The sequence below is a fragment of the Falco peregrinus genome, chromosome Z (genome assembly GCF_023634155.1).
Source record: "Falco peregrinus isolate bFalPer1 chromosome Z, bFalPer1.pri, whole genome shotgun sequence".
NCBI classification, from domain to species: domain Eukaryota; kingdom Metazoa; phylum Chordata; class Aves; order Falconiformes; family Falconidae; genus Falco; species Falco peregrinus.
Window position 1 is genome coordinate 55,605,438 of NC_073739.1, and position 12,960 is coordinate 55,618,397.

The following is a 12,960-nucleotide window of genomic DNA, read 5'->3' on the forward strand; positions in this document are numbered from 1 at the left end:
TTATCGGTTCACTAGTTTTCTCTGTGTTTTTTTTTATTTCAACTATTATTTGCAAAATACAGACCCTTGCATTAGAATTTTTTACCTCTATACTAGTTTCATGGTGGTTTGTTTGTACAGATGAAGGCAGTGAAGTTGAAAGTGAAATAGATGAAGAACTGGATGAAAATGGAGAGCCACAAGCCAAGAGGGAGAAAACAGAGCTAAACCAGGCATTCCAGGTGGGCTGCATGCAGCCGGTGCTTGAGAGTGGAGTACAGCAGAACCTCCTGAACCCAATTCATAATGAACATGTTGCAACTACTCAGACTATCAGACAATGCAGTGCTACTGGAAATACATACACTGCAGTCTAATATGTAACCTCCCCCACACCCCCACCCCCCGACACACACCCCATTACATTAGCCCTTTGGGTTTAATATGAAAAAAAAAATAAAATAAAGAGAATAAGTCCAAAGGTCGACTGTTGTCAAATTTTAGCTGTGCTGAACTTTATTTTATTGGAGTTGTTAAATGGAATGGGTGTACATATTTTGCCAGATCTGTTTAAAAAAAAAAGATTTTTTTGTAAACAGAATCATTTTACATTGGCCACTCAATATGAAGAGTTTTCTTCATAGCAAATGCAAGGAAGATTTTTGCAAAGCTTAGTGTTAATGTTTTTGTCCTCATATAATAATTTAAATTTTTTCATAGTTAAAAAAAAATTAATGCTAATTATTAGTTATGATGATGATTTCATATAGATAGATTTTTAATTAGATGCACTTCTGTGAAATATCAAAAGAACTATTTTCTTTGATTTACACTGGAGGCATACTTATTTGACAGCAGATGTATCAAATTTGTTATAAAAGGTGCTTTTCATTGGACAATGAGAAGACACTATTTTGATAAAATTGTGAGCATTCAGGGGGATTTTTTGTAATAATGCTGGAGGGTTGGGAAGATCTCCTAGTTTCTTTCTCTAAGCAAGAAGCAACTTTAAATAGCAGAATTGGAATGTGATAATGTGTACGTCATAAACGTACCTAATTATCTGACCATCATGTAAACAATGCAAGCTTCCTTTAAAATCAAAAGTTCCAGATATTATTTGCATACCAGTTCCTCTGTTTTGAAGACTACTGATGCTGTATGTGGGGCCACTGAACAGGTGCTTTTGGCTGTTGAGTGGTACTGTAGTTAGAAACTGAAGCTAAAAAAGAAATGACTTGATTATTATTATTCTTATTATGATTATTATTATTATTGTTATTACTTTTAAGTGTATGTGCTACTTACGCTGAACTGGACATACAGGAAAACATTCCATTTGGATGACTTTCTTCTATTCCAGGTCTTTTCCTACTAGTGGTTCAATCTGCTGCTCTTACAAAAATTGATTTATAGAATGCAAGGAATGTAGCAACCTGCATAATTTTCCTTTCAAAAATATTTCCTTGTTGTTAAAGTGGATTTAAATATTTACAAAAATTAGATAAGGCAGTGTAACTGGCACACCTCACTTGTACTTATTCCCAATTGTGTAGAATTTGAATAGGTGGCTAGATGGACCATTGCCATTTAAGAATGTACATCAGGGATCATTGTACCTCGGCTATTACATGGTGCCTTAAACAGAACTGAAGCTAAGACTTAGTACTTTTCGTTATTCTTAACTCTTAAATTAATTCAACAAGGTGTGCCTGTCACTTTCAAATTCCCTAAGAAGTAAGGACAGGTTACATAGCCTTCAAAAGAATAAAAGGATTTTTTTATTATTAAATGATTTTAATATCCCTCTTATAATGACAATAAACCTATTTTTTCTCATTTCTAGCTGAATTTCACTTTATTAGAAATAAAATTTGCTTGGGAATTTGAAAAGCAAAACTAGCTTTAATACCAGCTTCAAATGTCAAAATAGATTGACCATAGGCCCAAGCGTAATTATATATTTTCTAAACCCTTGTCTACTTTTAATTTTAAAAACTGAAAAGAAATAAATGAGCAGGTACATAATGCAGTGCATGTTTTTGATTTCTATATTTTGTGAGGTATCAGCCAGATTTTACATTTTAATGGTTGAATAATGACAGTTTATAGAGACCATATTGACATTAAACAACTCCAATTTTTCTTCTTAAACATTTCATTATGCAGACACATGAATTTGCTACACTAAAATAGTGGAATTAAACAAGCCAAAAAGTGAAGGAGAGCACAAAAAGATCAACTTTACAGAAAAGACTGTGTGAGAAAATTAGGAATTCTTTTATTTTGGTTTATCTAGTGTGTCTGAAAATGACTTTAAACTCATACATACCAAATGGGAGGAAAGCACGTAAAATGAACAGCATATTTATAGCAACAAGTTTGTTGCTAGAGTTTACACATGCTCCAAATACAGCTGCACATCAACTAAAATGTCCTAACTTCATTGGTGTACAAAATTAAATTTCAAATTCCTTGGCAGAATTGGGAGGTGAACCCATCCTGCTCATTCTATGTAGGCATAATTCCTACCAATGTCAGTAGATGGCTTTTGCCTCAGTAAAAAGTGAAAGTGAGGTTATATTAATTATTTCTAAACTCACAAATGCACTGACTCTCATTATAGATTTTGTTGTCATATATCGTTCAGCGTGTCCTGATTTCTCCTTGGAAATCACTACACCTGTACCCTTCACCAAAAATGCTAAAACTAAGCTGTGATAAACATTTACTCCCCTTCATTGTGCATTATAAGATGTTTACAAGTAAAATAAAGTGAAATAATTAAACATTTTTTTTTATTTTCAGCTTCTTTTAATACTGTAGTTCTTGTTTAAATTTTTGTGTTGATGGACCTATAATGCTTTCTTCTTACTGTCCTTTCTTGGTTTAATGTTGGAGTTGTTGCTGAGAAAAAGAGTACGATTGTAATAGGTAAATCTAGATTGCTAAAAAAAGGTGGGACCTGAGTATGTTTCATTATTTAGCTCCCCACTCCACTCAGTTGTTCACTGTTCACAAAGTGCAAAAAGAAATAAAAAAGAACAAAAATCTGAATACAAAAATGGAATGTATTTCATAGCTTCTGAAAACAATGAGTCAACAAAACGAATTGGAACTATCCCAGGTGCAGGAAACTGAATGGAGTCTGTATTCCTATGCTTAAATTCTAAAGATTTTATGAGATTTTTTTAGAACAACTATGTTACTGTAAGCTGTGTTGTACACTTACAGGTTTGGGGATCTCTTGTTTTGTTTTTACATGTACTGAAATTTTAATCAAACACTTAGATAAAACATTTTGCACAGTCTTGCTATTTAATAGTTGCGGTTTAGTAATCATTAAACTACAGAGATACGAATACCTCAGTCCATATTCTATAATGTGTAGCATGCGGTTGCATTGTCACACCAGCTCTAAAGTCTATTGCTAGTGCTCTAGAGAGGTGTAGCATGTATCCACAGGGTAGACATTATGAGAGTTGACATGGTTTATGTGTTTTACCTAAGCTTGACGTGGAATCCAAAATAATTATTTTAGAGGCATTTCCCCCATTAGCACAAATAGCACAGTGAACATTGTGGGGGAATGGGTATTGTTGAACTACCTTTTCAAAATGCAGGGCCCAATTTTCAAAAGTTTTATATTTATTAAAATTTGTTGGTACATTTTCATCTTTCTCGAGGTAAATCAGTTTTAAAGCTTTTTTTTTCCCTGTTTTCATTATTATTTCTGTGTTTTGCTCTTATACTGTAGCATGCTGTAAGCACCTTCTTTTTAAAAAAGTTCCATAAAAATTTGGAAGATAGATTTTAAATTATTTACCTATAAAATGATGATTTATAGCATTACTGCCTTTAGTTCAAAAATAAGAAGATAATGTTCTGTCATTCAGGAATGTATAGGTCTATATACAAATTTAATTTAAAGTGAGGCATTTTTAAACATCTAAAAACTTTCTCATTCACCTTGTTTTCCCTAGGAGAAAATATCTGAAATCTTTGTCATTCTGACCAATCGACATCTGCACTGTTTAGAAAAAATTTTCTATTCGAGATGCACTGCAATCCAATTTAATTCAGAATGTTTTTACAAAATAAAAACAATGATTGATAGCCATAAAAATACTGATGAAATGTAGATTTATTAGTAATAGAAGTATACAACAATAATTTCAGAGTTTTAAACATTCATTTGAGAGAGCAGTATGAATTTCTGAAAATTGGGCCCTTGTCTTTCTAACAGGACATCCTCTTTGTATGTGGTTTAAAACAAATCAGTAAATGGAATTCTAGTATCTCTGCTAATTTGTTTGGTGATTTAAGATAAACAATAAAAACTGGAATAGAAGCATAAACATACAGTGCTTAGTTCTAGTATTAGGAAATTAATTTGATATAATGCCTTGCATTAACCCTTTGAGCATTGTAAGTAACATGATGGGAACAAAGCTTTTTAGATAATTTAATTAGTCCATTGAGCATATACTTTGAAATAGCTGATAGTGTTGTAGAATTATTTTAATTATGTCTAAAGTAAATACTTGCATACTGTACGGGAATGGTTTTGTTATAGGATGCTCAATAGATAGAGGAATAAGTATTCACTGCCATTGACGTGTACTGTCTAATAGAAAACAGTACCTCACCTCCCTTGTTTTCATAATGGCATAAATATATAAAGAAAATCAAACATGTTTCTACAGATAGGAAGTTGTCTACTTTAAGATGCCTTTAGAAGATAAAGGTTTATAAACTATATTCATACTATTTTGAAAATCTCCTAAGGTAGGTTAGTATTGGAATACTCTGGTACTGTAAAAGAGAATCTTTAGGATTAAAAGAAGGCTTAGTGAAGAAGAATAAATTTTGCAGAATATTTTGGTGTGTTTGCATTGAAATTTTTGGCAGTGTTTTTGATAAGAACAAAAAGTGCACAATTATATTGATACTGCTTTTAAAACCCAGTCACTGTAATACTGATCAGCTAAAAGATGAAAGTCTTTTATTCATCTTCATCTACAGGGGTACAGTTTGGATGGCCCGTATTGAATGTCAGAAGTTTAAAATTTATTATTTAAATTAGAATTTAAAAGCAACCTAATAATTACACAAGCCTTTTGCCATTTCAAAAAGCCCCTTTGTTCTTACAAATACTGCTTACAAGAACAAGGGAACAAGTTTATTAGCAAGTAGAGATTCATAGAAATGCCATCTTACTAAGTGAGAGTACAATACATTTTCTACTGGTTTCTTTCAATATCAATCAGTCAGTAAACACTAAGTGCAGCTGTACTTACTTAAGTCTAGCTGAGGGAGAATAAAAGAGGTCTCATTTTAAGTTATTTAATGGAATTATGTCAGCTGTATAGTGCAAGTAAGTTGTAAACATTTTTAGTCAGTTAATGCAAGTTCATGCATAATTAATTAACATAAATGCAATACTCAAAGGGTTTTAACTTTTTTTATTCATAATTTACTGTAAATGCTTCTGAGTTTGCATGCCTTGATCATTGCTGCTAGTGATTTTATGTGCCAGTAGACCTGAGTTTACCAGTTTAACTAAGAAATAGTAAAAGCCACTTACAAAGTGACTGCCTAGTGTTTGTTTGAAGTAAAATATGCCTTAGTTTGAAAATAATCATTTTAATTCTTGTTTTATTCTGATTTTTTTCCTTTTCCTGTTGAAAAAAAAATTAGTGTTTATGGATTGGAAGCCCTGAGTAGTTAAATACTTGGTAAGAATTGTTCTTGTATTGCTTATTAAGGCTGAAATTCACTGTAGAAAAGAAGTCCCAGAACAAGCCTATGAGCATTAAATGAGCCTCGCTTAAATCTAAATCAGGAAATATTTTTTTTTGTATGTTCTTCAGCACTTTCTTGATTATGGTGCAAACATCTTACAGGAGTTTTCAGTTCTGGATGAATTTTATTCTGAAATAATAGATGTCTCTGTAAGAGGAATTTAGATTTCGGAGGAACAACCTCGCATGGATTGCTATTTACTAGGAACTCACTTCAGTTCTTTTTGACTCACTGATACCAGCAAGGGCTTTTTACACTAAGAATACTTCAAGGGTTCCCCAAGTAAATTCATTATAATATTAAAATGATTGCCTTGTATTTAAACATTAAACATCCATCTTAAAGTAACCCGATTAAGCAATTTAAAATACGGTAAGAAAATACAACTTAGTACCAAAGCAAGTTGCCCATCTCCACTCATCTTCACTGAAAATTTAGATTTACAGTTTATAACCAATGAGGCTGTTAAAGAAACTTTGAGTGCCTTTCAAAAACTTGGAAAATTGTGCCTGAGGTGGTAAACTTTAATTAGGTTAATTCTAGAGCTACCAATCAGTAATTTTGTCATCACTCAGGGCTTTCTTACCTTCTAGGAAAACTTCCTTTCTTGCATTTATTTTATACTGTATTTTTTTTAAGTGCCATCATTTAAATTTCACTTAGTAAGTGGCAGATTACATTATTCAGTCCCACAGCACAGAAATATCATAACACTAGGACATATTCAAACTCTTATTTTCCAGTTGACTGAATATATTATGTAAATGAGGTAAGCAACTTTTTTGTAGATTGTATGTGTGAGATAATGTAATGTTCTTTTCCAGTTTTTGGACTACAGTTGAATATACTTTTTAATTATTTAAAGAAGACATCTTTACAGAATAACGTGATGGTTTTTTTGTATAATGTATTTGATTTTGTAAATACGTATTTCCTGATGTGATTTTTGTGAGAAATGCTAAATCTTTTAGTATATCATGTCCTCTCAAAACTGGCAGGAGCTAAATAATAGTTTGTGGGCAATTTGTATTGTGTACTGTACAATAACTGGGGAACTTTTATAATTATAAAAATATATATTAACTTTTAGTGTGTTGTTTAAAAAAATGACTGGAACATACTAAAGACAGTAGGATTTTTTCTGAATATTTCAGACTTGAACTCAGGCTAGCTTTCTTGTGTTTTTCAAAACGAAATTGTGTCTTGTCTTTTAAAATCAATAAATTTGTTTTCTTGTTACAAACATATCTGAACTGCTTCAATTTTTACATAGCCAGCTACTGTGGGTTGTGGTACTATTGATTTTGAAAAAAAAAATTACTTCAACTTACGCCTTTTTAATGGGACTGCAATTTTTTATTTAGCAGAAGCAGAACTAAGTAACAAGTGTGTCTCAGACTGCAGAAGAAACTAGTATTTTGAAGTGTCAATTCACTTACATTGCTGTTATTCCCATTAAATACAGACAGTAATACACTTACTAATTTCAATATTAACAATGATTGTCCATTACAGATGTAGCCACCTAACAACTGTCAGTGAGGTGGCATGTAGACTTTGGCCTCCAGGAATTAGTGGTGTCAGTTACAGCAGAACCTACTTCTGCAAATTTTGCTCTAAATACTCTGCAATATACTAATGTATGGGATGTTTTGGCAGTTTTACAAAATATGGACAAAGGCTTAATCTTAGCAGATCATATATGTTATGGGTCTCTAGTATGTGTTGCAAGCACCATTTCATATAAAAAAATGCAGAAAGTTACCTGAACTGGCTAAAATCCACCGAGTAATAGATGCTAGAGTATCAAAATAAGTATTGGATACCAAGATTAAAATTGGTGTTCCACACAGCACTGTGGTAGAGATAGAAAAAATGTATCCTAAAGCTTATTTTTCAAGTTCACCTGTAAGTTATGGTCCAGTCATTGCCTATCCTTTAATTTCAAATAAGATTAAAAGCTTATTAGAGTACAGTACTGGTTCTTCGAAAGTATCCTACCAAACAAGACTAAAATTTTTACACCAGTGACCAGCCACATCTGTGTTTACAGACTGGTTTGCTAATCAAGACTAGGACTTTATTTCCTAGCTGGTGCCTTGGTAAGACTAAATAGGTCTTGCACTAGTACTAACACCCATGCACAAGAAAATCTGTAGGGGGACATCTCCCTCTTGGGCGTTCTTACGCTATCAAATAGTTGATGCAGCTATTCTCAGTTGTTTTCCCCTGACAGTGTTACCAGGAAGACCCTACAGAATCGAACCTCTGCTGCTGTTAATACTAATTAATGTGGTTTAATTAGTTAACCAATGGAAGTTTAGTTCAACAAACTACTACAATCTGTACCTCAAAGCATGAAGCATACCTGAATTGTAGGAGAAAGTAATGTACTGTAAGAAAATTAGTGTAGAAGGGTAGTAAGTAAATAACATCATTTTCTGCACAATGTTAATAATATCAAATAAGTATCTTACTTATTGAGTTATTTCAAGTGTATTTAATTTGACTTAGGTAAAGCATTCAATTATGTAAAATGTCATACAGCCTGCAGCAATCCAGTTGCATCAGTTTTACAGTTCCGTATCAAGGTCTATGCCAAAAGCCACATGAAATACAAGCCAGTTATTTTATTTTCCCACAAAAGTGTCTGACCAAGGCAAGGAAAAAGCCAAGAAACCTTGATCCATTTTCGGCACTGGTAACAGTATGCTGGAGAGGGTTTTTATTCTGATTTGATTCTGCTTCTCATTCTAAATTCTGCTAAATCCCATTGTATGTGTTCTTCCCCGATACCAGAATTAACCTAATCAGTAGGACTTTCCCATTCAAAAAACAAAACAACCACCCCTCCTTGACCACAATGTGCCGCTGATGACAGTTTATTCTAAGCAATTTTATAAGCAGAACTGTTCTGTTAAGAATCACTGTGCATACAGGCATTTTCCACGGGCACACTGTGCATAAAATCTGCTGCTGCTTTCATTTTCAGGATTTAGGGCAGACATAGTAGGTCTGTACGTATTTAGTAACTAGTAGTTAATAAATCAGACATACTTTCAGAGGTCTAACTGGGAGTGGTATAAAGAAATTCCTGCCTCAAGCTGTTCTCTCTTTGCCGCTGGATGTTACCTTTCCCCTCAATGGAGCCACACTAATAGATGGTGTCCTGGGACATTACTGGTTTAGCCACCTTTGTTCAAACTGCTGCTAAAATAGGTCTCCACTGCTAGAGACATTCGTTGGTTAGAAAGTCCTGACAGCTTGCTGTAAGCACGAGTGCTCAGATCCTTTATCTTCTTTCATGAAGTATTACTGGTAGAAGCATATTTACAATACTTGAATTTCTAAAGCACAGTTTAAGAGGACTACTGGTAGTATTATTGTGACCAGGAATATCAGAATACCCTATACTATGCGCTTCAGAAGAAGGATTCATAACTGGTCCTTTGCAGAAGCTATAATACGAGGTTGTGTTGTCTTCCACTGATAGTGAAAGAGTGCAGAAAGAGCTAAAAACACTGCTGTAACAGCATATTGATTGAAGTTAGGGACACAAAGAATTGTGTAGTTGCAAACACAGTCACTGAATTAACTGGCCCATGTGAGTGACAAGGTGACTTTTGCTCAGAATACTAGCAATTACTTAATCTTTTTTTTTTTCCTGGTTTTCAACACTTTCTGATGCCTAAGAAAATTTTAGACTCTCCTTCTTCCTCCAGTTTCACCCAAGAAAGCCAAACAGACAAAATCAAGAGGTGCCGTAAGTAAAATAGCAAGGAAATGGGACAGCCCTATTTGGGCTGGAAAGCTGGAATTTCTTTCTCAAAAGCTATAGATGTTGGAAGGCCCACATTCACCAAAAGGGAGACTTGGAGTTAAAGTAGCATGGCATGGTCCCCAGGCTCTTGATAGAGCTTTTCACTAGCTTCAGGGTCACAGAAGAATGACTTCTATCTGGGATCCATCAGTGACCCTCATGGTATGAAAAGTCGTTTCAGCTTGACAGCATGACGTAGCAAATAGGAAAGCTGTCATTTTGATGTTGCTCAGCTGTTGGAATAATGCTCCCACCTAACACATGGTTCTCATCTCTGCATGAAAGAGATGTCCCCAAATGCTGCTTTTTTACAGCTCAGAGAGAGCTGCCTGAATGCTTTCTCTCATATTTGTTAGGTGCAGCTGTCTCCTTGCTATGGGGTCAAGGCAGACTTCTCTGAAAGGACTTTGAGAGCGTGTGAGTATTATGGTCACAGATGTGACACACAATAGCTTTTGCAACGAACTTGCCCTCAAAGCTTTCAGCGATGCATCTTTTCCACAGGAAGGAAGCAATGAATAGGTCTGAAGTTACTTTGGCTGTATGTGTGAAATACAAAAATGTTTTATCCATCAATATAAATAATCATTCCTGTGGACTTCAGATAGAGGGTCCATTTTGTGTATCTTTGGAAAGCATGATCCTTCTATCTGTACACTTTACCTCCATCTGCTTATTTTGGCCAATCCAACTCCATGCTTCTATTACAACAACTGTGTAACATGTAGACAAGAAAATGTCTTGCAGGATGTTTCTGCTGACAGAATTGCCATAATATCTAACAATATCTATGCTGAAAAATGTACCACAATTAAGCTTTTTTATCCTTTTCCTAATAAAGGAAATTTAATTGATTTAAAATTCCTTAATGTTTGGGTGGAACTTTCTATTTAAAAAATAATAAAAAAAAAGTGGTCGAGTAGCTAATTCGTTATAGACAAAGCTTATTGTGATGTCTGGAAGAGAAAGAACTTTCCTCATTTAAAATCACCAAATCCTATACCTTTAAACCTACTAAGCAGGATCAAAACTGTAGTTGCTCTCTACTTTAAAAGCAACAGAGCTCTGCAGACACAGCAGCCCAAGTAGAAAAGACTGTGGTGGTTTTTGTAATCAGCAATTCATGCAGCTGGCAAATGGATAGAGTATTTCTGTGAAATGAATGCTGGTTGATCTGTTCTAACCTTCAATGTCAAAGAAGAAGCTTAATAATATTTAATAGAATATATTGTTGCACCACTCAAATTTGGTTCAGTTTTCTAAGTACAAAATACTTGCTTTATAGCAAGAGATACTGAAAACTTAGTAAGTGAAGAATTAGTTCATAGCATTAATTTCATACCTTCTGATATTGCTGCCTTTGTTGATAGCCAATGAAAGACAAAACTGGAGTAAAAATTGTTTTCCTGTTACTTCTGCAGATTAATTTTGAAACAAAAGTGGTGCATTCTACACAAGAAAGCATTCACAGTGAGGAAGCAATTTCAGGTTTCCAGTCAAATTTTGGTGGAATTCACAGTATCGGGAATATTGTAATAGACAGTTTGAGCAATAACCCTTGAAATTCTTTCCCCAGGTTCTTGAATAATACCATACTTTAAAGAGACTGATGGAAATCTGGATAGGAAAATGATCAGAAAGTACAAAAGCAGAACATAAATAGTTATTTAAAAGTTTTTTCTTTGTTGATTCATGTAACAATTTAAGACGTGCATTAAAGGCTAAAAGGAATAGTCAGAATGCCTTGTCTTCTGTAGTCCCAGCTCACACTAGCTGTTATCATTCAAACGGTTAGAAATACAGGTATTTATTTTTCTTCACATACATTACCTTGTTGGACTTGATATTAGAATTACTCTGCAACCCCACTACATCACACTGTTGCTGCCGAACAGTACTGTGCTGGAGCCAAAGCTGTGCAGCGGTTCAGTTGTTTAGTGGTGGTGCCTGAAGCTAATAAAGCCAGTTGAATTAGAGGTGGTAAAAGCAGCAATAACTGTTGCCTGAACGGGCCTCTTCTGTGGGACACAGTTTACCTCTTACAGATGTGAGCTGTACCAATTCTACTGAGGTCTCGGTGGTCAGCGGCACACTTCTACTGAAGTGAGGCAGCCATCCAGTAAAGATACTGGTATAAAAAAAAGATACTCTCTTTTCTCCTTGTATATGCAAAAAAAAAAAAATTTACTCCTCCAAACTACCTTTGCACCTTCTTTTTCAGAGCATTATGAACAGCAGCAACTGCCTGTTGCTTCATTTTATTACTGGCATGTTATCAGACTTTAACATCTAGGAAGAAGCAAAATCTATCTGCATGACACTTTCCTGCTTATCCACTGTCTACAGCTCTTAAGCCTGGCATTTGCGCTATATCTTAGCTACCTATAGATATTTTCTTCTGGGCTCAGACAACACAGTTTTGCCTTACTTGTATGTGTTCAAACTTTCACTGCGATGATGAATTCAACAGCCCAGAAATCCCCATTCCTTGGCCTGGAGGTTAGTTAAACAGGTGTGGAGCTGGCTTTAGGTATATGCAATCCAGTCAAGTGCCAAAGCACGTGGGTGCAGTAAGCTACACACAAACACCTGATGGCATATGCAGACTGCCTTACTCCTTTTTCATACAGGGGTAAATAACATCAAATCCCTTCACAGAAGAATCAAAAGGTGATACGTCAATTTTCCTTCTCAGAAGGGGTAATTAAGTCCAGGCAGAAAACTGTGCTATTGCAGTGGCAGAATTGTCTTTATAGACAAACCATCCCAGTCATTAGTGCAAACACGGGTTCAGCAGCGTGTGTGCCACCTCAGTACGCTCTGTGGCTTAAGTGGCTCAGAGGAACAAGTCTCTGTGCTGTTGGGGGAGTATGTCTTTGTTAAGACAACCGTCCTTTTAACACAGGATAGCTACATTCCCCCCCTTTCCACCCCGTTAGAGAGGATACTGATTCACCATTTGGGCCCAGAGAACGTTACAGAGACACACATATTACAAAAGTACTTCTGAAATATTCATTAATTAAGCTTCACACTGTCTCTTGGACACAAAGACATACAAATAAAAGTAACTGGTGGGTTGTTTTTCTTGCCTTTTCCCAGGACTGGGAGTGGAGGGTGGAAGCAGAAAAAAACAACCAACCAAATAAATAACACACACACACCCCCGAAACGAAACAAACCAAACATAAAAAAACCCAACACACCAAATCCCCAAAACCCCAACACCCCCCCCCCCCGCCCACCCCCCGGGACAGCTTCCATAGCACGGTAGCGACACCTGCTGCGTAATGCCACAGTTACACCCTTGTGCTCCTGGAAAATAAGGCGGGGGCGGGAGCCACCGGGGAAGGCCA

The 12,960-nt window shown here is 35.2% G+C and overlaps 1 protein-coding gene across 4 annotated transcripts in view; it reads left to right on the plus strand.

The window, feature by feature from the left end:
• The window catches only part of RFX3 (regulatory factor X3), a 127,991-nt gene extending 120,960 nt beyond the window's left edge, over positions 1 to 7,031 (plus strand). For 3 of the 4 annotated variants that reach the window (XM_005241596.4, XM_027792766.2, XM_055790463.1), the window contains one exon: positions 121 to 7,031. In XM_005241596.4, the coding sequence (XP_005241653.1) occupies positions 121 to 356 (236 nt within the window). In that variant the 3' untranslated portion in view covers positions 357 to 7,031. The remainder of the gene's footprint in view (positions 1 to 120) is intronic. The other variant, XM_027792767.2, reaches the window with a different exon arrangement.
• Positions 7,032 to 12,960: the final 5,929 nt, after the last annotated feature.